Here is a 24,513-nt window from a genome sequence, read left to right on the forward strand (position 1 = left end):
ATTAAATTATCCTAATACTCGAGAATAAATTGTTTATTTTCTCCTTTGTTTTGTTGTAACTTAGTCTTTTTGTTAGAATCGCTAGCTCTAATAAATAAAAAAATAAATCTTTTCATATTTTTAAGATAGAACATCGCTTTTTTAAACTATTGAAATAAGAAATTGAAAATCTGCTTTCGAAAAAATGTTACTTAGATTATATCTATCATTATAGTTAAAAAGAATTGTTCGTTTTTATTGATAAGCAAACAAAATAATATTTTATTACAACATATTTTGAAATATATTTAAAAACAAACAAGTTAAAATGGATGATTTTTTAAAAAAATTGAGACCAAGCATTTTTAATTTAACAAGTAAACCAAAATTAATTTTATTAAATTTTTTATTTTACACCGCTATAAATGTTCTTTAGAAAGATGTAACTATAAATGGGATTTATCATACTTACCAAGTATTTTCTTCTTTTTAAATTAATTTTATAAGGTAAAAAATATTTTTAAATAATAAAAAAGAAATGTTTTTTTTAATAAGTCATATTTTATAACTAATTAACAATTAACTCTATTTTGCTTGTTTAGATTAATTTTTATTTATATAATTTCGACTAAAAAATATTCTGAAAAACTATTAGTTAATATATCAAAGCCTTTTTTTTAAATACTTCACATCATGAAATATATTTTTAACATTTTCCTAAAATAATAAATTTAAGAATAAAAGATGTTAAAAATAAGCAAAATATAATTTTTTATTTTATTGATAATTAAATGAAATTAATAGAGCGATTTAGTGGATAGAAATTGTGAAATCAATCAAAATTATTATAAATACAAAAATTTATCTTTATTACATTCATCTTAAAAACAGTAAATAAATAAATAAATTTAATATTTTTTTCTTTCAGAAAAGCTAATTAATTTGCTTCAGTTTTATTTTATGTAATGTAAATGTATGCATCTAAAAAGAAAATTTTTAATTTATTTAAATAAATATATAATTATACTGCTAAACTAAGCTTTTAATCAATGATATGAGTAATTACTTCATTATAATAATGAGCAAAAAGTAATGAAACATTTTTTCTGATAAAATATAAATTTGTTACTCAATAAAATTTGTTCATTATATTTTATTTTAGTCATCATACTATGAATATTTTAGCATTAAAAATATTCATAATGATTTGTAAAAAAATAGATTAAATAAATAATTACTAATTTAGCATAAAATGATATTTAGAAATTTATTAATAAAGTTTTTATAATCTGTAAGATAAATTAATTTATTCTAATTTATAATTTAAATAAACAAGGTAAAAAACACATTACTGATGTTACATTTGATATTAATTTTAAATATTGAGTAAAAAATTTTTTGACTAAAAATCTCTAAATTTTCTAACGCAAAAAAAATTCCTAATAATAAAAAAAAAGTAATAAATTTAGTAACAGGATATAAATAAATTTGTACTAATCTGTAAAATCAAAAAACAAACAGTTTTGATTAAAATAATTCAAAGTCATTTCATTCAACAAATTTACTAAAATTGTTAATCGATATAAATATATTTTTTAAATTTAAATAATTTTATCATTCATTAAATATTTTAATATAATTAATTAATGTTTAGGTTTATGCAATTAAAATCAATATATTATTAAAAAATATAACTATTATTGTTATATTTTTTAAGGTTTAATCAGAAATCCTATAAATAACACTTCTTATTAAAATCATAAAAAAGCTGACATCTTTAAAGTTAGTTGTTAAAAAACTTAAATTAATTAAATTAAACATATTTTAATAATTCATAAAATTAATAAAATATTTTTTTTATTTGCTTTAATGCAAAATTGAATGAAAGTAAATATTTTAACCTTATCACTTAAATTGCTAGAAATACGGAAATGAGTAAAATAATAACATTTTTATTCAATTTTATTTATTTGAAATAATTATCTTTTTATTTTAATTATAGTCTTACTTTCATTATTTTCCATACTCTTATTTTATTTCCTCAATCTTTTAATCTTCTTCTTATTTTTTATTGATTTTTTTATTAATTTATACTAACTCAGACAGCTCAGGGATATACTTAGAAAAAACTACTGCTACTTTTTCTTTTGTTAATTTATCAAAGTTTATTCTACATTTTTTATAGCACTTTTCATTTGATATGAATGCCATAACCTTTCCTTATGAAGAGCTTCCTCTTTCGCATTCTTTTCTGCAATCAGTAAATGTTTTTTATTCTTCAGCGAAATTATTATCAGTAAATTCTTTCATTTTAATTATGCAATAATTTTCAACTTCTTTCATATTTTCATACCTATGAGTTTCACCTGATTCAAAAAAATCTAAAATCTAAACATTATTTGGATTAACTTTATACTATTTAGCAAATTCTGCATGATAATAGTTAAAACATTTCCATAAGGATCTGTTAAACTATTAGTTTATAAAAGTATTTTAGCTAATACCTATAAAAGCCAAAAATGCACTCTTATTCTTATTATCTTCTTAAGGTTTACTTTCTTCACTCATGCTTTAATTTTGTTCCACTATTTATTTAATTAGAAAACTTCAATAGCTCATAAATTAATATCTTTTCTTTATTTCAAAAAATTTCAATTAAAATTTTCTGGAAAAGTTAATCTAAAAGTAATGTTAATATTAAATATAAATTATTTTATTATTAAATTGGAGGAATTTATTTATTAAATTTATAATAAAATTTTATAATTATTTTTATATTTTTCTCAAAATTTTACATTTTATTATATTTTATTAATAATTTTTTAGAAAATAAACTATTAATTACAAATGATTTTAAATATAATTAAATAAAACAATTTTTGATTGAATCAAATATTTTATATTTAATAAATATTTAATAATTAATAATTTAGTTTTAAAATAAGCATGTTATGTAATAATAATTATAACATTTAAGACTAATTATTTATTTAATATTCACCTGAATTAAATAAAATTGACTGTAAGCGTAATTTGAATAAGAAAACACAATTACAAACAGATTTTACTTTTCTAAAAATTATTAAATATTAATTATTCTTTTGAATGAATATATAAAAAAGTATTTAAAGACAATACATTGAATAAAAAAACACAAATGCAAACAGATTTTACTTTTCTAAAAATTGATAAATATTAATTATGTCTATAAATGAATGTATGAAAAAGTATTTATAAAAGTTAAGTAAAAACCAAATAAAATCATTTTAATAAATAAATTGAACTTGTTTATATTATTTAAAGAAAGCTCTTTAATTATTTAAGAAAATATTAAATATTTAATTATTATTTTGTGATAGAATAGACAAAAAATAAAATTAAATTCAAATAGATTGTAAGATTATATCAAAATTAATCCATAAAAATAATTGATTTATTTTATCAAAAAAAAGCATATAAGAAACTTCATGGTTTGTTTCTTTCTATGAATTAAACAAAAGATTGATAAAATTTTAATAAAAAAAAATTGTCTTATAGATTAAAAGAATTATCAAGGAGAAATATAAATAATAAATTCTATTTAACAAAATAATAAGTGGAATCAAAGTGTTTAGCACCTAATTTAGGAATAAATTCAATTTTGATCAATATTGTTATATTAAAAATACAATAATTAAATGGATCAAGAAGTTTCAAGCCAATAGTAGTCATAAATAGAAATAGAAAATTTATAGGATTCAGATTATGAGAAAAAGCCAGAAGAAAAGAAAAAAAGGATTAAAAAAGATAAGTAAAGCTCAAATGGAGTTTAAGCTAATGGAATCCGCAATTCCAAAAAACAGATATAAACAAAAGACTCAAATCAATTGGTATTAGCAAAAAAAAAATAACCACAAATGCTAACTACAAATGATTTCATGTAGCAATTAGGTTCGATACAAATTCCAGAGCAATTAAAGCTATTTTTTATGAGGGAATTACGGCAAACTGTGCCAGTTGTAAAAGAACTGCTTCCATCTCACAAATTTCTTTTATTTGGCGAGATACCATTGGATTTAGATTATTTTATTAATAAATTAAAAATAAGGAAAATAGATTCAAATGGAAGTATTTTTGATAAATTTAGGTCGATTGTTAGAAATATAAGATATAAGGATAGAATTGAATTCGATTTAAACAGCTAGTATTTAGGTTTAACTGATTTTTAGTATATTATTGAAGCTTTGCGTTCAATGAATAACAACACTTCATTTTAGTTTGCCTAAAATCTGTAGGAATATTAAAATTAAGTTCGTTACATAATAGCTAGAAATGACTATTATAAAAAATATTTGCAATAATAAAATAACTCAGTGGACATAGAGCAAAGAGTTAAGTAATCTCTAAAATGTGCAGAGGACATTCTTGAATCTTTAGATGGATAAAACGAAATTTTCATTTACAATATAATTAGTAAGTAGTTTGATGGTTTGATAACTTTAAAAAAAGGATTTTCCAAAGGACTAATAAAAAATTTAGATGTCAGTGATGATGAATTTATTAAATCTGTACAAGAAAATAAGGTTTTCAATAACTTAATTGATTAAGTAAATCACGCTAGTATAATATACTGTTAAACTAAAATGGAAGAAAACCCATATATGAGTTTGAGATAATCAGAAATAATTAAGAGCATTCATCCTGATATATAGCATCATCACTCACACTAATTTAAAAATATATTGCGTAATCTTGTAAAAGAAGCAATAAAAAAGTAAGATGTCATTGAATAATTTCTCCAAACGCAGTAAAGTGAAATGGCTTAAAATAATTTTTAAAATTATTTACCCAATCCTCTCCCTTCATTCTAATAATATCAAAAATTTATCAAAAATATTAATCTCCATCCTCAAAGATTTAAATTTCCACCACATAAATAAATAGAACTATTTTAAAATATTACTTAAGTACTTACAAAAAAATAGCAGAGTAAAATAAACTTTTAACAAAATCTTTAGAAAATTACTTAAAGTAGTCCTATTCTTTAATCACAAGAAAGCAGTGGTTTACATTAGCAAGATAGTTTCGCCTAAGAAGATAACAGTTAGCCTTTTAGGAGTATTTAAATGCACTAAGAACCCTTTAATTAATAGAATTCTAGTTTGGATGACTAAAACTCTATCTTAGGATAAAGCTAATAGCTTTTCGATGAGAATAGCAAAGAAAAAATAGATGAAGAAAGTTCTTTTAATTAACAAAACGGCTTAGCTTCAAATGGATATATGAATATTTTCAAAGATAAATTTAATTTTGGGAGTTCAGATTTTTAAGATGATAACTTATCAGTTACAAGCTAGTCTCATGGTTTACCTTTTCTTAAATCTTTGAGCTAAAGTTAGCAACTAGATATTATCTCACAAGGAGTAGTAACAAGTATGTTTAACCAATACAACGATTACTAAAATTCTCTAAAAATGTCAGTTTTGGGGAGCAATAATATTTTCGAAGACGAAAATTCTTAGTCTTTATTTTATGATAAATCCTAATTTAAATCTTTTTAAGAAGAAAATTAAAGCTTTTAAATCGAATAAGGGATGTCAAATAATTTTGAATTATTTAAAGAAAATAATTATAATCACAGTAGCAATGAATAATTTGAGAAAATTAACTTTAATCACTAAAATTCGGAATAATATTAAAGATAGAGAGATAATTATTTCTAGTAAAAGATGCATGATGAAGAGGAGTCATACTCATTTTGTAAAAGCTAATCCTAGAGTCATACATCTCATAAAAATAATAATTCAGCTTCACCTTAGAATGGAAATAACCCATTCAGTAATATGAGTATGCATAAGTAGAGTTCTTCTGCTTCTAATGGTAGTGAGAATTCCTAAAAAGAAAATAAAATAAAAGATTTTTATGAATAATTGCTTCAATATATTGGTAACGATGAAGAAGAAGATGGGTTGTTTCCATTCCCTCATATAAATTCAACATTTAAGGAAGATATAATAAGGGAATATGAATAGATTAGGTCAATTCTTGAGGATGGAAAATATATGTCAAATGAAGAATTTAATTAATTCATTGAAGAAATAAAAAAATAACCTAGAATTAAGAAAAAATAATATCTTAAGCACTTAATGAAAATTCCTGATTATGTTAATTATGAAGAAAAAGAAAGAAGAAAAAAGGAAGAAAAAGAGAGAAGAAAACAGGCAGAAAAAATAAGAAGTACTTCAAACTCTAGCAACTCAAGCTTATCAAATGCCAATATAAAAAATTTACCCTCTTAATCTCCGAAATTTGATTCAGGATAACCTTTTAAATTTATTGAATAATTCTCTTAACAATCAAAAAACAATTAGCCTCAAAATTAAGCTCATAGTACACCTTCACATGGCTAAAATTAAGATGCAAATAATAAAAGTTTTGGAAACATTTTTAACTTTAGTTCACATCAAAATCATTTTAATTAGTAAACTTGTAAAGAAAATGACCATGCCAATTAATATGGTTAGCAAAATTAGTTTTTGCTAAATAACAACAACAGTAATAATTAAGATTTTTAGTCAAATAAATCTGACACAATTTAAGAAGAGTATAAAATTTAACAAATTCAGGAAAATAATTCAACATAAAAATATAAAAACTTATACAATAATCTATCCTCTTCTAATAATTTGCACAGTTTAAATGAGTAATCGCCTATTTAAAATGTTCTTTTTCCCTTCAAGCACTAAGATATAAATCATCCTCCACATCCACCACTTCCTCATCCTCTTCAGTTTATTTAATAAATAAGGGAGTACTTTTAATAATAAAAAATTACTGATTAATCTGAGCTTTTGAAGATAATTAAAAACAATTTACAAGAAGCAGTTAATTAAGGGTAATTAAATAGTAAAATAGGGTAGTTTTTGTCTTAGGAAAATAACTTTGATAAGGCATCATATGTTATAAATTAGCTTTTGGTTGATAAAGATGCTCTTAAAAAGTTAAATAACGGGCATTTTTTCCCGCTTCCACATCATCATCATCCACACCACCACTTCCATCACCATCATCATCATTTTGAAGGTAGCAACGATAAACCAAATGGCAATAGCCAAGAAAATAATCATCATCATAATCATTTAAATTCTAATCCTCATAAAAGATAGGAATAAGTAATTAAAAAAATATATGAATTAAACACTAATCTCTCATTAGATAATGAAATTTAAATAAATGACTATTTAGAAGTATTTTATATAGGCAAAACAAAATTATGGAAAAACTTCTCTAAGGATTTTATTTTAAACAATTCATTTAGAGATATAGACCAAGAATTCAATACTTTAGCATAAAATTAATTATTATAAAAGTTTTATCCATAGTAGTGTAATAAAATTGAATAAGATCTAAGACAGTCTTAACAAGAATAATTTTAAAATAAAAATAGTCATAGAAGTGATAATTCTCAATCTTCTTCCCCATAATCTAAAACTTTAAATGAAGTAAACAAAGACTCAGAGAATGGAACAAAAAAAACTATTAATAAGGAGCTGCTCAAAAAAATAATAAACTAATTTAAAATGGGTCCTCCTCACCCTTTTAAAATTCTTTTAATTTTGAAAAAGTCTCTTTAGAAAATTATATATCATATACCTAAGTAATACTTGACTTAAGAGTTTTTGAAAAACTCTCTGAAAATGATTGTCTACCAATCTTAAGGTGATGTAGAAAACTTTATTTAATGTAGATAAAGAGTTCCTATGGAAATTATAGAAAGTATGGAAAAAAAAGTTATGAAGAAATTTTGTAAAATTCCAATAATCTGAATTAATTTCATTCCTTCTGTAAAAATAAATGCTTTAAATATTTATTAAAATAATTATCTATCTATTTATTTATTTAAAAACAAACATTTTATTTTTTGTTTTTGATAAAATTTATAAAATTACTTTTAAGTCACAAATTATTTTTATAATAAAATATCAAATATCATTTATTTAATTCAAACAGAAACAATTTTTTAAGTTAATTTATATATAAAGTAAAATTTATATTTTTTTCTATGTAAGAAGTATTTTTTGGAGTGAGTCTCAAAAATAACTTTTTATTTTAAAGTATCTTATTATTAAGATTATATATTTATATTTGTTATTTTTTTTAACTTTCAAAATATTTTTTTTGGTTTAAATTATATTAGCTAGGTTATTGAGAATCCTTAAATTCAATATGTTTCTAATAATGTTATAAATCATAACTTTTAGTTTGTTGCATTATTTGATACAATTTTATTATCTATTTTTATCACCTAAAAATAAAAAAATTAGCCATGAATTTTCTATTTCAAAATATGTCTAAAATTACTTATTGGTTTTATAAAATTTTTGTATTTTTTCGCTTACAAAAAAATTTAAAATCCAAGATTTAATATATCATTCTGAATTACTCGTTGATAAATATATACTAAAAATATATATTTGATTAAATAATATAATTAATTGTATAGTAAACCAAATTCAAGAAATTCTAATTAAATTAAATACAAAAGTAAATATGGAAGTAGAAATTTCTTAAAATTCATATTTTACAGAGTCCCTAGTCAATGAAGTAATAAAAAAAACAAAATAATATAACCTAAGAAGCAATAGTTCAAAAAAATATGAGCTTATTGAAGAGGCTCACAGAAATGAGTCAAATGAAGACTCAAATTTGTAACTTAAAAAAAAAATAGTGAAAAAAAATAGTAAATCTGCTAAAGTTAAACCAAAAAAAGCTTTATGGGTGAGATTAGAGTATCCTATTACTAATTAATTAGCATTTCCTTTAATTGGGAATGTTATAGTAGAAACAAAATGCATGGAAATGGTTGAAATTAAATTTTAAATTAAAGAAATTGAGAAAAGTAATAATTACTTTAGTATTTGTCCTCGCTATATTGAAGCAAATACATAATTTGATAATGTTATAAACATTTTAGTGAATTCATAATGCTAAAAGAGATATTAATTGTCTGAGCTACTAAAAAAATACTAAAATATTGTTGTATAGTAATTAGCTGTATTTGATGAATTAGGCAAAGAGATTTTAAACCCTAAATTTCAATAACTCATTTCTGAAAGAAAATAATTTAAACTCAAATTTATAAATGATTATATAAAAAAAAACTTAAAGGATGAAGATTTTTTTGTTGTTTGTAATATAGGAACTAATTTTATTGAAAAGACTTCTCATTTAGATAGCTTACATATGAGTAAATCTTATTGTTCTCTAATAGGAGTCGATGAAGAATAATTTTCTAATTTATTTCTGAGATTCAGATCTCCATTTCTATTTTTATCTCAAAAGGCCAGGGAATATATTTATGTTTAATATTTACAATCCTACCTTAAAGATGATTATAATAATCCAGTTATTATTAAAGATTTTGAAATAAATACTTCTGATGAGTTAACCTTTTACTGTGAAAGTTCTAAGTAATTTATTAAAGTTGAATATCCTGATCATTTAAAGCATCCTAAACTAGACTAATTGCATATGTTAATGGATAATATTAATATTGGTAAATTAAACGTATCTGAGCACCATCTAAAATAAATAATACAAAATAGAGCAATAAGAGGAGATAAACAATTTGAAGACTTTGAATATTCTTTGCTATCATAAATTTTTATGGAAAAATTTTATCCATCTTAGTTTACTCAAATATAAAAAATCCAATAAGAATAAGAATAAAAGGAATTAGAAATTCTAAAATATTAACAATTACAAAACAAAATATGTTCTTATAGATTTCTCAATTAGTTAGTATGAAAGTCATTTATTTTTTTCCTGTATTTCATAATGTTATATCATTATAGATTCATGTAAAAAATATAAAGCAGTTTCTATTCTCAAAAAATCTTATTTATGGAAATATTTTTTAGATTTAATTTATTTCACAATTTATGTGAAATTAGGATTTTCAATTTAAATAAAAAAATGATAATTAATTTTTGAGTATAAAAATTATTTTTATATTAAATAAGAATTGAAGTTTATTATTTTTTATCGTATAATAATTTATAAAAATAAGTAAATAAATATTTTTAGAAATTTAGAAATTCGATGTTTACTTTTCATTATATTAAAAATATGATGAAATTTAAGTAATACCAAAATTAAAATGAAATTTAAAAACTTAACTCGAAAATTTGATAAATCTTGTTTAATTAATACATTGCCCCTCCTCATTTATGAATCTGTTTTTTTTCAAAATTTAAAAGAATTTTGCTAATTTATTTCGGTGTTATTAATTAATCAGGATTTTCATTAAGAAAATTATATTTTTTTTGTAAAAAATCATAATAAATCTGATTGATAACTTTTATGCTATGATAAATAAAAAGCTTAAAACAATAATTTTAGAAAGCTCAAGCTTAATTGTAAGAATTTAATTATCATTTAAATTAATTTTTGTCTGAAAAAACAAATACACATTTCTTAAAATAAGAAATTTCAATTATTTTTTAGGATTCAAATTATTATATAAAAATACAAAATTAATTTAAAACAAATCTAGTATATGAATTGAATAAGATGAAAATCTCCTGCTTTAAAAAATTTTTTAATCATACTCAAACTTAAATTGTAGAATTGCTGCTGATTTATACTAATTTGATGAAATATAAATATTTAAGTAATTTTTTTTATTTCAGAAAAATAAACTTTTTATACTTGAAAAAACAAAAAATTGATATTAATAAAAAAAATTATTAGAATAAATACATTCAAGATCGATCACCTCTATCAATCTAAAATTCTTTTAGAAAAAATTCACCTATAGTTAATTACTGAATCAATTTAATATAATGATCCCTTACCTTCTACAAATGTTTTGAAGTAATAAAAGGTAAATGTTAATTTATATACATTACATAAAATCTACTTTTGCCATTTTCAATATCCTTATTATTGCTACTCTCCATGTTAAAAATTTACATAGATTTTGTGTTTAATTTACTAGATCAATTCAATTAATTAATTTTTCTTTTGGTAAACATTTAGTAATAAAAAGTGTAAAAAATAGAAATTCTGAGTTTTTAACTCATATTATGTTTGAAACAGAAGATAATAAATATTTTATGGAAGTCGAAGCTTAATCTAGTTAAAAAACATAACAATAATAGTATATGATAGCTCATGATGAAATGAAATACAACTTAAGAAGTAAAAATAAAGATTCTAATGTTGAATGTAATCAAATCGAAGACACTAAATCTGATAATTACCAAATAGCTAAATGCTAAAAAAAAATTGTGAAAGATAAAGAAAATGTTTCCAAAAAAAGATATAAAAAGGTGAGCTGGATAAAAATAGAGTATCCCCTAAATTTTGAGTTTATATATCCATTAGTGGGCCATGTTGTAGTTGATATTAGCACCTAAGATAAAGTGTATGTAAAAAATTAAATAAAACAAGTTGAGTAAAATTGCAATAATTTTACTATATATTCAGATAGTATAGAATCACTTGCTAAATTTGGGTTTCTTATACATATTTTTGAGAACTCTTAATCGTAAATAAAATTATAATATTCTATTCTGCTTAAAAAATACTAAGACGTTGTAATTTAATAGGTCAACCTTTTAGATTAGCTCAAAAAAGAAATGAAAACTCCTCAATTTTAATAATTAGTTTAGGATAGAAAAAAATTTAAGCTCTAATTTATACAGACTTATGTAAAAGAAAATTTTACTGATGAAGATTTCTATGTTATATGTAATGTAGGAACTAATTTTTAATCAAAATCTTCTAATGTAGAGAGTATTTGCTTTAGTAAATCTTATTCTAGTTTGCTTGGATTAAGCGAAGAATAGGTTTAGAGCATGTATTTGAGAAATAGTTTCCCCTTTCTAGTACTATCTTAAAAAGGTAGAGAATAACTCTCTATGTAATACCTTTAATGTTATCTGCAGCAAGATTAAAAATAGCCAGTAGTCATAAAAGATTTCGAGGTAAAGACTTTTGACGGACTCTCCCTATTTTGTAATAATAAAAAATATCTAGTATAAGTACCTTATCCTTAGTAATTAAGACATCCTAAGTTAGATTAGCTTCATGCTCTCATGGATAACATAAATGTATAAACTGTTGATATCGATCAGTGCCATCTCAGATATATTATAGAAAATCGTTCAAATAAAAAGCAGATTAGATATTAAGATTTCGAGTACTCTCTTATGTCTTCAATATTCATGGAAAAATTCTATCCAAAGAAACTTTTGGAGATAGAAAAATAAGAGTAATCATAAGAAAAAGAAGAAATATTGCAAGAATAAATATAAAATTTAATTTAATAGTAAGAACAAAAAAGATGTTCTTACAAAAATTTAATATTTGACTAATTTTGAAAAATGATAAAAAGATTGTTATAATTATTTTTTATATAATTTATTATATTTATTTTTGAGAAATCTCAAATATTTTCAATGATTAATTTAATTAATATACTGGATTCTATAAATTGTTTAATTTAACCTTAATTAGTATAATTAATTGATAGATTTTATTAGATTTTATTTTCCTTGTTTTTTCATTTATTCAAAATGGAATAGACAAAATTCAACACATATATTTATTTATATTAAAGATATTACTATTTTCAATTACTCAATCATGAATATTAAATCTTTGGTTGATTATCAAATTTATTCATTTCAAATTAAGTCAGAACAATATTTAGCATATTAATAATTGAATTACTATCTATTTTCTGCTTATTTATCCTACATAATCAGGAACGAACAAAAAATATAAAACATCAATCATATTAATCCTCATAATTAGAATAAATCGCTTTAATCTATTGGTACACTCTCAATCTTCTATGACTGATTAGTTTAAAGCCCCTCTTTAATTCATCTGTGATTAAATCTTAAAATATAATAACTCTAGCGAAACTTAAATTCAACATGTAGAAATAAATAAACCAATATAAAAATAAAAGAAAAAAAGAATAAGACGCAAGCCTTTAAAGCGTTGCAAGTGGCTAAAAATTGAATTTCCATTTAAAAGCTCTAATGTTTTTATGCTGACAGGGCATATTATAATTGAGACTTAGCTTGCAGATGAAAATTTTTGGAAATTCTTGGTCAACAAAATTGTGAAGTAGAAGGAATTCTATATGATAGAAACAACCTCTTATGAAAATATAACAAATTTTGACAATCTAATTAACATCTTACAAAACTCGTAGTGTTAGTATCTTTATGAATAAAGTCAAGAGCTCTAAAAATACAAACAAATTACCTTAAATGAAATTTCTACCATTAAATAAACTATGAAATAATCTAACTTAAAAACCATCTAAAAAGAGTTAGAATAACGATAAATCTTTAAAGACCAATTCATTCAAGATTATATTAAAAATAATTTGAAATAGGATGACTTCTATGTAGTAGGAAGTATTGATCCTAACATCGAAAGTGGATACTCAGATTTAAAAAAAGTTTTTTTCAGTAAATCTTATTTATAATTTGTCGGAATTTCTGAAACCCAGTTCGAAAGCTGCTATTTCCGTGCATTTTGCCTTTTTTTTAACATCCCTTATTTATCAAGGAGATAATTTTTCTAAAGCATTCTAAAAGGTTATGTTTCAAATGAATCAAACTAAAAATATATTTTAAAAAATCTTTGGATTTAAACTGCTGAGTAGATTAATCTATATTGTAATGTTTCAATTTAACTGATTGAAGTACCTTATCCTGAAAATTTAAAATCCACTCTAAATTTACACAAGAGTTTAGACAATATCCTCATCACAACTTTTAATATCGAGCATTATCATCTAAAAACTATTTTAAATACTAGAAAGCAAGATAATAACAAAAACTTAGATATGATAGATTTCGAATATTTCATGCAGTCTTCAATATTTCTTGATAAATATTATTCAGATATAATAAATCCTTTTGATAAAGAACCAGATGACTCACTAGATGATAAGAGCAGGTGTTCTTATAGATTAATTAATCAATGATAAAATAATTTATACGTTTTAAAACCATATAAATTTCCTTTAAACAATTAATTTATAAAACTAAATCTGGTAAAATAAATTTCAAAATTTTTAAATAAAACATTAAATTACAAGAATGATTAAACTAAAACAATTATTATTAATTAATTATTATTATGTTAAACTACTTATTTTTTATTTATATTTATCTATAATTTATTCAATACTATTTTTATTAAAATCAAAATACTAATGTGTGAACATAAAAATCTATTTAAAACTTAGCTATATTTTTGAAAATCGTTATTTACTTTAGAATTAATTTTTTGTTAAAATATTTAATTAATTCCTCATGGCTTATTATTTGATATTTTATTATGAAAATTTATAAAGAATGATTAAAAAATAATTTTTGAGAAATAATGTTTAATTTTCTAAAATGAAATTAAACAAAAATTCAACTTTTTGTTTGAGAATACAATAATTAATAATATTAATAGAAGTATATTATAACTTTTAAAGTTTGTTTAATTTGATATAGTATTTATTTATCTCTACAAATCTTATAAATTAATGAATTAAATGCAATCTGAAGATAACACTAATATTCAATAAAGCTACAATTAAAAGTTCCTTTCTAATCATTTATTTGATTTTACAAGTAAGAAATAATAAAATGATAATAAAGCTAAGTTTACATGTTAAGATAGTACAAATTAAATTGGTGAAGATACCAGTTAAAAAAGTTTAAGTAGCAATAGTGTAACAAAGAAAATATAAAAATAAAAAAAAAATAAAATTAACTAACTTGGTAACCATGATAGCCAGCAATAAGTGATGAGATATTGTCTAACGCAAGTTTAAAAGCCTATTTATACTCCGTATTTGTTTCTTTTTACTGGAAATGTAATCATAGATTTTATTGATTAATCAAGAGAGTCACAAATATTTAATTCACTAAAACCGCTTACTATATAATCATTAACAAAGAGGGAAGATTGGTTTAGTGCTAAGCCTTCTTTTATAGATGTTTGTAATGAATTTGATATGGCGATATATCTTCTTGAAAATAAATAATCCTAAATATAATATGATATAGCATAGAAAATGAAATAATTTAAGTTATTTGCTAGTAAGTAAACACAAATTATAAGCAAAATTAAAGAAAAATATAATAATAATTTTGAATAATTGAGTGATCTAAAAGCTGAGAGAGCTAAGTATAGAAATGATTAAATAGATAATTACATTAAAGCAAATATGAAAGAAGATGATTTTTATATTTGTTTTGATTACGGAATCGATTTTTAAAATAGTGTCACTCATCCTCTTTTTATTAAGTTTAGTAAAAGCATGTTTGCACTGTTTGGAATAGAAGAAGACTATGTACACTTATTTTTAACTAAGAAAGAAGCTTTCTAATAAATGATACCAGATATATCAAGAAAATTACTGACCTTGGTCAATATGTAGCTACTACTCTAAGAAGATAGGTATAAAAAATTAATTATAAATGGTTATTAAATAAATACAATAGAAGATTTTCAAATATCTTGTGACTTAGAAGCTTATATATAACCTATTACTTATCCGCCTAACTTTGAATATATTATTAACTCTTCAGATAACTTGGAAGATACCGTGTTTATAAAATTTATCATAACAGCATAACATATAAAAAATGTATTGTAGCAAAGATAAGTCAATAGTAATTGTCCTTGTTTTGAAGACATAGAATATTCAGTTTTTTCAGAAATGTTTATTCAAAGATTTTATCCTGAAGAATATAATAAATAATAAAATTAATAATTAACAAGTTAAGATACCTGCCAAGAGGTAGAAATAGAAGAAAAAAATAATGAAGAGGAAGAAAATACCCAAAAAACATGTGGTTATAGATTTATTTAATGAATTAAAATTCAGTAAAATACGATCTTTCAACAAGAAAATCTTTAAATTGCAACTATTTTTTACATTTTTAATTTTTAAGATGAAGGAAGTGTTTGTTGATCTATTAAATTTAATAATTTAGGCATTTATTAATATAAATAATTTAATATTTAATCATAATAATGTTTGTTTTTATACAAATATCTATTAAATTAAAAAATAAAACATTTTAAAAATATGTCTTTCAAATTTTAAATTATTTTTAATTAATAATTCTTATTTCATTTTCAACTATGGTCTCAAGTATTTCAGATCCGATTCCTTAGTGTAGTGGTTATCACGTCAGTCTAACACACTGAAGGTCCCGAGTTCAAACCTCGGAGGAATCATTTTTTTTATTTTTATTGAGGAAATTTAAGGGCACTTTAATCTACCAATTTTATGTTTTTAATTTGTAAAAAGGATTTATTTTAATTGTGTTAATGATTTTATCAAGCTTACACTAAAAATATATTTATTATTATCGTTAAAAGTTTGAAAAAAATTACTTATTTACAACATTTTTTGTAAAAAGGCAAATTAATTTCTAAACCATCGATATTTAATATAATAAAATTTTTGGTTTTTTAAGTAAAAATAGAAATTTTCTAAACTCGTTAAATATTTTAGATTTTAAGGCTAGGGTATTAAAGGCTGTTATTTCTTTAGTAACATTGTAATGCATAGTGTAAATAAACATTCGCCAAAACAAAAATCAAAAGTTAACATGAACTAAAAGCATCCTGATTTCATTTTTAATCCTTAAGTAAAGCTACCTGACTATGATGGAGTGAATGATAAATACCTATAATAATTCTTTGAAAAGAAGTAAATAAGAAGGCACTTGAAAAAAATGGGGTTGTATAAAAGTAAATCAATCATATTACTAAATAATTAATTATTTTTTATCTTTTGTTGATTATACCTAATAATTCATACTTTTTATATACAAAATAATGTAGAAAATAATGAATCTAACAAAGAAAATATAAAAAAGAAAGAATTATCTCCTTTAAAGCTTAAAACAGAAATAGCAGATATTACAAGAACTGGTAAGGATGAAGATAGCGACAAAATTAGAGCAATTGAGATGAGAAAATATGCTCATTCTACTAATACAAACAGAGTAAAAGAATTATTTTAGTCTTATTATTAAGTTTATAACAAGATGAAAAAAATTACTTAATTGAATAAATATAAAACAATATGTAAAAATTTAAGGATTATTCTTTTTAACATAGAAAACCACTTTACCTAATGAGAGAGTTGCTAAAAATAGCATGCTGCTTCCTTCCTTAAATCACAATGTATTGAAATTCTATTAATGTAAATGATAAATAAACTTTTTATTAAATAATTAGCAGTAAATTTAAGATCATTCAGAAGTAAATCTAAATAGGTCGTTAAATGAGTGAATTCCTAAATAAAAGAATAAACCTAAAAAAAAAAAATCCCCCTCTCCTCTTGCTGCTTCATTAACAAAATAATTTCATCCAAAAACTATTCACAGTGAGGTTTAATCTACAAAAAATAAGTTCTAGAGATCTCTTTATGGTATAGAATCTTGTCATTCTACTTACTCAAATCATAATACATCACTTAGGTAATAAACTCCAAAATTAAGAGAGAGTTTTGATGAACATAAAAATTTCTTTATCCATCAGTATGATATTCCAAAATCTACAAAGTCTTAATTAGATAACTATAATAATATATCCATATAAAATTAAAATGGAAGAGAAAGGTCTCAGTCTTCTATGAATACTTACTAAACTCATACACATTATGATAAATTGGCTAAAATAACTACTAATGATATCAACTTACATTAAAGCAAAAAGTAAAATTTAGATTAATAATTTTATTATTTTTAATGAATAATATTATTTATTTATTTTAAAAAAGGTAGCATAGGAATAATACTCCATCAAATAAAAAAAGAAATAACTCTCTACATAATTATTGCTTTTAGTAATAAAATGAAGAAGAAAAAGTTAAAACTAGTACACGTATAACAGGATAGCAATTAAAAAATATATTAGATAAATATCGTTCTAAAGTTTAGGAGAGTATGGAAAGATCGAAACTATTCAATTAAACATCGACTCGCTACTCACCATAAAATTATATTTAAAGTGATGATGTTCCTCATAAACCTTAAATTTTAACTCCCTCAAACTCTAATCCCAACTCTACTCGAAAATTTTCAACAGTAAAAGAAGTACCATATTTATATGAGGAAAGCGAAAGAAAAAAAACAAAAAGTATATCCATACAAACAATAGTTGCTGAAAACGACATAAATGATTAAAAGTTATAATAAAACTAAAATATCAATTCACAGAATGAATACTAAGCATATCTCTAACAAAATAATTTATTCACTCTTAATCCTTAAAAATCAAATAATAAATATAAGTCAACGATTGAATCTAAATTATAAAACAACAATTCCTAATTTGAAAATATTCAAAAAAATTTAGAATATTCTTTGCTTGATAGCAGTTCATAACAATAAAACGATTTTCTTGATAAAATGACGGCAAATTTCAGCTATATTAAAAATAATTAAATGAGAAATAATAGCAGCTTAAGATAGAAAAGTAGCATAACTTCAAATGATTAAAAATAAGCTTGTAGAATACCAACAGAAAAAGATGAAAAAGTAAGCATAAAAAGTAAAAAATTAGAACCAAGTAGGATAGGACTAAATTCAAATACAGGAACTTTAAATGAAGACAGCTAAGGATCATTCAATCAAGATAAACCGCCTGTTTCGATATAATCAAATAAAGAAGAGGAATAGAATAATAACTCAAGTTATTTATAATACAAAGATTACATATAATAAAAATCTATAATTTTACCATAAATACCAAATTAAAAAATAAAAGGAGTGTAAAACGATTTAGAAAACCATCTAGATTCATCAATCATTAACTTTAACAGTTAACTTAGTTTAGAAAATAATATTTCAAAAGAGAAAATACAAAAAAAGATATAATAGCACAAAAGAATAACTTAATCTCCCGAATTAAACGAAATCGTTAAAGTTGATTCAAATATAAATATTCTTCTATCAAATGATAATCTAAATTGAAATATTCAATTTTTCATAAAATTAATTAAAACCTTATCAGAAATTAAAAGTTTTATTTGAAATATGTATTTATTTCAATTAAAATAATTACAAAAAAATAAATAAATAGATAAATTATTGAGCAAAATTTAATGTTTATAGTCAATTAATTAGTAAATAAAATGCACATATCGTATTATTTTTATAAATTAGCATTCATCAACCAAAATAATTAAATTTCTAAAATATTTAAAGAATTTTAATTTATCTTTTTTATTAATAAAATAATTTACTTACTTACTTAAAATTTAAAAAAATTTACTTTTCAATTGATCTTTATTAACAGAAAGAAAGACAGTTTTTAGATGTAAAAATGAATAAATATTTTTTGATATTTGACTTTTTTAAATCAAATGTAAAATGTGGTTGAAATAATATATTTGCGAAAAATATTCATTCAGACTCTGCTAATTATCATTTCAACGACTTTCTTTTCTCTTTTTTCATTTATTTATTTTTTTAGTTTTTCTTATGATTTATTGTATAAATGAATAGTTAATGAATGTATCATAAAATATATGGGAAAAACATCCCAAAATAAATAGAAGTATATCATCACTTGTATCTGAAGAAAAAGTTAGTTGTTAATTTTTGAAATAAAAAAAGAAAAAGAAAAAATTACAACAAAAACAAACTATAAAATACATCAACTTCAAAAACAAAAGAGAAAAACAGATTTATTATTTCTACTGTAAAAAAAATATAAAAAAATTTTAAAATATACTATTACCAACTCCATAGATATGTCATCTTGTAATAGCAGTAGTATTTCTGGAAATTTAAGCCACTCTCATAGTGGAGGACCTTTGCTTACTGCTTAGTAGTCTCAAGCAGCTCGTGATCTAATACAAGTAGAATAAGAAATAAAAAATACAGTTAACTTGCTAAAAAAATTAAAAATAAATAAAAATGATTCTTGGATTCAAGAACATATTAATATTGCTAACTCCTAACAACCCTCATCAAGTCGTAAATAAAATACTTTGTTATAAATTTATTTTATTTAATGATTTTTGCATAATCCGCAATATAGAATAACTTTTTTATAAATGATAGTTTATCCGAAGTACTAAAAAGGTACAAATTATTATCAAGAGTTTTGGAGAACCTATTTAATGAATGAAATGATGATAGCTAAGATTAAAGAATTTTCCTCAGAAAATAAGCTATTAGATAATAAAATTTAAGAATTAGAGGTATTTTTAATTCATAATAACTCTTGAAGTTATTTATATTTTTAACTGAAATTAAATATTAGCAACTTCATAGAGAATATTAGAAACTAGTTTCAATGAAAAATAAAAAGAAAAATAGAAGAACAGCAAATGAAATCGAAAAGAGTCATATCTGTCCATATGTTGAATGCTAAAAATTATATGGATCAGAAGTATCTCTAAATTTGCACATCAAGCTAAAACATAATGGTGGAAATAAAACTGAAAGAGAAAGACTTGCAGTAATAATATTAATTAACTAATCATTTGTTTTTTTGTTAGTTTTTATATTTTTTTCTTTAATTTTTGATTAATCAAAGCAAAGCTACGAATGAAAAATATGAAATTGTTAATCAAATTAAAATCAGATAGATATCTTGCTTGCATAATTTAAATTATTAAATTGAAAAGAAAATTCAATAATTTAATAATTTGATAGTTAAATTTAACGTTTAACAATAAAAATTCTATATTTTAAAATCATTTTTTCAAAAATTTTAATAGAGATCGATTTGTTTAGCACAAGAAAATGGCGATTTAGCTCCTGATTTATGCTTAAATTTCCCTCCTGGATATCTAGATGTAAATTTTTTCTAACGTGTATAATAACACTAAGTAATATATTTTAATTTTTTAGTAATTCAAAGCTTAATACAATAAAGAAAAAGAGAGATAGCTTAAATTAGAGTAATAAGGTGAAAATTTAGAAAGCAATACAATCGAAAGAGAGAAAGATCTAGAACCAGTGACCAATTAAGATAATACCATTAAAGATGATTAAGAAGAAATGGAATATAGTGATGAGGAAGAAGAAGAGTAAGAAGAAAGTATTAAATAAGGTAATAAATTAATTTTAATTGTTTTATTTACTATTAACTTGTTTTTCCAAAGAAAATAAAAAAGCCAATAAAAAGAAAGACAAAGAAACCAAATAAAAAAAGAGCAAATCTAATGCAAATAAAAATTCTAAAAAACAAAACAAAAAACACAGAGCAGAAGAATATGAAGAAGATTAAAACTCACTTTCTTCAACACCTGTTAAAAATTCATAGAGTATATCATGAACAAAAAAATGATTTTCCTATGAAATATAATTAATAAAAATTACAAAATGCAACCAACCAACCTACCACCTATTACCTACCTACCTACATACCTATAAAAAAACAATATTTATCATCTCAAAAATATATACAAACAAATAAATAAATAACCTTAATATTCTTTTATAATAGAAATTAATAATAAATTGCATCTTGCTTAAATGCTTTAATAATAAGACTAATAACAGAAATTAAAATATAATTTAAGTCAAGATGGAATAAAAATATTATACTCTTATAACTTAAATTCTTTATAGATAAATTACATCTCATTGTGTAAAGATGTCAGTATTTAAAATTCATATATTTGTATATTTGGTACATTAATATTTTAAATATTACAATAATTAAATAACTTTTGCTGAAAATCTCTTTAATTTATGTGCATAGATATTTATTAATAACATAAAAAGAGCCACTTGGCGGGATTGAACCGCCGACCTTTCGCTTACTAGGCGAATGCTCTAACCACTGAGCTAAAGCGGCGAACTTGTAATACAGGCTACGACTTACTAAACCTTTTTTAAAATAATTCAATATTTAATAAGAACCTAAATTTAATTAAAAAATAAAAATGTTTAAAAATATAAACTTTCAAAAAAATAAAGGTAAAAAAAGAGCCACTTGGCGGGATTGAACCGCCGACCTTTCGCTTACTAGGCGAATGCTCTAACCACTGAGCTAAAGCGGCGAACTTGAGATATATGGCAATACTTACTAAACAATTTTTAATTGAATATTTAATAAGAATCTAAATTTAATTGAAATCTATTTAAAAAATAAAAATGATTAAAAAATTAATTTAAACTTTAAAAAAACAAAGGTAAAAAAAGAGCCACTTGGCGGGATTGAACCGCCGACCTTTCGCTTACTAGGCGAATGCTCTAACCACTGAGCTAAAGCGGCGAACTTGTGATACAGGGTACGACTTACTAAACCTTTTTTAAAAATTAATTGAATATTTAATAAGAACCTAAATTTATTTATTGAGATCTATTAAAAAATAAAAATGATTAAAAAATTAATTTAAACTTTAAAAAAACAAAGGTAAAAAAAGAGCCACTTGGCGGGATTGAACCGCCGACCTTTCGCTTACTAGGCGAATGCTCTAACCACTGAGCTAAAGCGGCGAACTTGTGATACAGGATACAACTTACTAAACCTTTTTTAAAATTAATTGAATATTTAATAAGAACCTAAATTTAATTGAGATCTATGAAAAAAATAAAAACGTTTAAAAATTTAAACTTTAAAAAAAACAAAGTTAAAAAAAGAGCCACTTGGCGGGATTGAACCGCCGACCTTTCGCTTACTAGGCGAATGCTCTAACCACTGAGCTAAAGCGGCGAACTTAAATGATACTCTAAGCAAATATAACTGAGAGAAGGAGTTTTAATTTTAAAAATCATTTTTAATAACTCAGCTGCTAAAAAAACTAAAAAAATAAAGATAGATATTTTTATTGAGATAAGTTATGAAATTAATTTAATTACATTTTATTAATTATTTAGATTAAAAGTAAAAAAAATTGTTTTTGATCATTTAATTAAAAAATTAATACTAAATTTTTTTATCTGATTATTATTATAAAAAGAGCCACTTGGCGGGATTGAACCGCCGACCTTTCGCTTACTAGGCGAATGCTCTAACCACTGAGCTAAAGCGGCGAACTTAGAATGCTAAAATAGATTAATTGCTTTGGGTAAACTTTTAAGGTATTAAAAATTATTTTAGCTCATTAAAATATTTTTATTTTAAAAAATATTATTCAAAATAAAGAGCCCACTTAGGAAAATATATTTAAATGTAGAAAAAAAAATTTTTTATTTAAATAAGCATAATAAGCTAGCAAGAATTAAAAAAGAGCCACTTGGCGGGATTGAACCGCCGACCTTTCGCTTACTAGGCGAATGCTCTAACCACTGAGCTAAAGCGGCGAACTTAGAATTAAAAAACCAAAACAAAATTTTTTTGCTATTTTTAATTAATTGTTAAATTATTTTTAAAAACTAAAATATTTTGTAAAAAAATAGAGCCACTTGGCGGGATTGAACCGCCGACCTTTCGCTTACTAGGCGAATGCTCTAACCACTGAGCTAAAGCGGCGAACTCAGAATGCTAAAATAGATAAGTTGCTTTGGGTAAACTTTTAAGCTATTATAAATTATTTTAGCTCACTAAAATATTTTTATTTTAAAAAATATTATACAATAAAAAAGATCCCACTTAGGAAAATTTAAATGTAGTAAAAAAAGTTTTTTATTTACATAAATATAATAAGCTAGCAAGAATCAAAAAAGAGCCACTTGGCGGGATTGAACCGCCGACCTTTCGCTTACTAGGCGAATGCTCTAACCACTGAGCTAAAGCGGCGAACTTGAAATTAAATTTATAAATTCATTTTAGTTTTTTTAAGAATTCATAATTTGTTTAAGGTTTTAAATAAATTTATTTAAATATTAACTATTACAAAAAGAGCCACTTGGCGGGATTGAACCGCCGACCTTTCGCTTACTAGGCGAATGCTCTAACCACTGAGCTAAAGCGGCGAACTTATAATTCTGAACGAGGTACCTTACTTAGAATACATTTTTAAAACTTATAAATAATTTTAAATTCTCTAAAATAGTTTTAATATTATAAAGAGTATAAAAGAGTGAGCAACTTGGCAGGATTAAAGCATCGACCTTTCGCTTACTAGGCAAATGCTCTAATCACTAAGCTAAAGTGGCGAATTTTAATCTTTAAATAAATTTTAATAAATTAACTTCTAAAAATATATAAATTATTTTTAAATTAATAAAATAATTTGCCAATATCAATTAAGAAATCATAAAAAAGAGAGCCACTTGGCGGGATTGAACCGCCGACCTTTCGCTTACTAGGCGAATGCTCTAACCACTGAGCTAAAGCGGCGAATTTAATAAAGTAAGCAGCTTAATATATTTAAAAGACCCCTTTTTTAAGCAAATAATAATTTAATTAAAAAATAAAAAGAGAGCCACTTGGCGGGATTGAACCGCCGACCTTTCGCTTACTAGGCGAATGCTCTAACCACTGAGCTAAAGCGGCGAACTTGAAATTTAAAAATAAAACCTTACTTTGGATAATTTTTTATTTAGTTCTTATTTTTTTTTAACTGTTAAAACATTTTTGTGCGATTATAAAAAGTAAAAA

The 24,513-nt window shown here is 22.5% G+C and overlaps 9 protein-coding genes across 9 annotated transcripts; 8 read left to right on the top strand and 1 right to left on the bottom strand. All coding sequences in view use genetic code 6, as the record gives it.

Annotated features, from left to right (window-relative positions):
• Positions 1-1,989: 1,989 nt before the first annotated feature.
• Positions 1,990-2,547, bottom strand: TTHERM_00756050 (hypothetical protein; the record flags this gene model as incomplete). The annotated part of the gene is made up of 1 exon (XM_001031734.3): positions 1,990-2,547. One exon carries the CDS (start codon positions 2,545-2,547, stop codon positions 1,990-1,992), a length of 558 nt encoding a protein of 185 aa, XP_001031734.1.
• A 1,109-nt stretch (positions 2,548-3,656) lies between these two features.
• On the top strand, positions 3,657-7,784 carry TTHERM_00756060 (hypothetical protein; the record flags this gene model as incomplete). The annotated part of the gene is made up of 1 exon (XM_001031735.3): positions 3,657-7,784. The coding sequence occupies one exon, from the start codon at positions 3,657-3,659 to the stop codon at positions 7,782-7,784; it is 4,128 nt and encodes a 1,375-aa protein (XP_001031735.1).
• Positions 7,785-8,508: 724 nt separating this feature from the next.
• TTHERM_00756070 (hypothetical protein) lies at positions 8,509-9,765 on the top strand (the record flags this gene model as incomplete). The annotated part of the gene is made up of 1 exon (XM_001031736.1): positions 8,509-9,765. The coding sequence occupies one exon, from the start codon at positions 8,509-8,511 to the stop codon at positions 9,763-9,765; it is 1,257 nt and encodes a 418-aa protein (XP_001031736.1).
• Positions 9,766-11,045: 1,280 nt separating this feature from the next.
• TTHERM_000756079 (hypothetical protein) lies at positions 11,046-12,344 on the top strand (the record flags this gene model as incomplete). The annotated part of the gene is made up of 1 exon (XM_012800300.1): positions 11,046-12,344. One exon carries the CDS (start codon positions 11,046-11,048, stop codon positions 12,342-12,344), a length of 1,299 nt encoding a protein of 432 aa, XP_012655754.1.
• Positions 12,345-12,820: 476 nt separating this feature from the next.
• TTHERM_00756080 (hypothetical protein) lies at positions 12,821-13,972 on the top strand (the record flags this gene model as incomplete). Its single annotated transcript, XM_001031737.2, has 1 exon — positions 12,821-13,972. The coding sequence occupies one exon, from the start codon at positions 12,821-12,823 to the stop codon at positions 13,970-13,972; it is 1,152 nt and encodes a 383-aa protein (XP_001031737.2).
• Positions 13,973-14,455: 483 nt separating this feature from the next.
• On the top strand, positions 14,456-15,862 carry TTHERM_00756090 (eukaryotic-type carbonic anhydrase family protein; the record flags this gene model as incomplete). The annotated part of the gene is made up of 1 exon (XM_001031738.2): positions 14,456-15,862. The coding sequence occupies exon 1, from the start codon at positions 14,525-14,527 to the stop codon at positions 15,860-15,862; it is 1,338 nt and encodes a 445-aa protein (XP_001031738.1). The 5' UTR covers positions 14,456-14,524.
• Positions 15,863-16,607: 745 nt separating this feature from the next.
• On the top strand, positions 16,608-17,214 carry TTHERM_000756109 (hypothetical protein; the record flags this gene model as incomplete). Its single annotated transcript, XM_012800301.1, has 3 exons — positions 16,608-16,749; positions 16,843-17,006; positions 17,122-17,214. The coding sequence occupies 3 exons, from the start codon at positions 16,608-16,610 to the stop codon at positions 17,212-17,214; spliced, it is 399 nt and encodes a 132-aa protein (XP_012655755.1).
• Positions 17,215-17,637: 423 nt separating this feature from the next.
• TTHERM_00756110 (hypothetical protein) lies at positions 17,638-18,980 on the top strand (the record flags this gene model as incomplete). The annotated part of the gene is made up of 2 exons (XM_001031739.2): positions 17,638-17,720; positions 17,786-18,980. The coding sequence occupies 2 exons, from the start codon at positions 17,638-17,640 to the stop codon at positions 18,978-18,980; spliced, it is 1,278 nt and encodes a 425-aa protein (XP_001031739.2).
• A 782-nt stretch (positions 18,981-19,762) lies between these two features.
• On the top strand, positions 19,763-21,297 carry TTHERM_00756120 (zinc finger, C2H2 type family protein; the record flags this gene model as incomplete). Its single annotated transcript, XM_001031740.2, has 6 exons — positions 19,763-19,988; positions 20,076-20,215; positions 20,278-20,475; positions 20,738-20,815; positions 20,871-21,072; positions 21,125-21,297. The coding sequence occupies 6 exons, from the start codon at positions 19,763-19,765 to the stop codon at positions 21,295-21,297; spliced, it is 1,017 nt and encodes a 338-aa protein (XP_001031740.2).
• Between the last annotated feature and the right edge of the window lie 3,216 nt (positions 21,298-24,513).

Source organism: Tetrahymena thermophila (genome assembly GCF_000189635.1).
Source record: "Tetrahymena thermophila SB210 genomic scaffold scf_8254367, whole genome shotgun sequence".
Lineage (NCBI taxonomy): Eukaryota > Ciliophora > Oligohymenophorea > Hymenostomatida > Tetrahymenidae > Tetrahymena > Tetrahymena thermophila.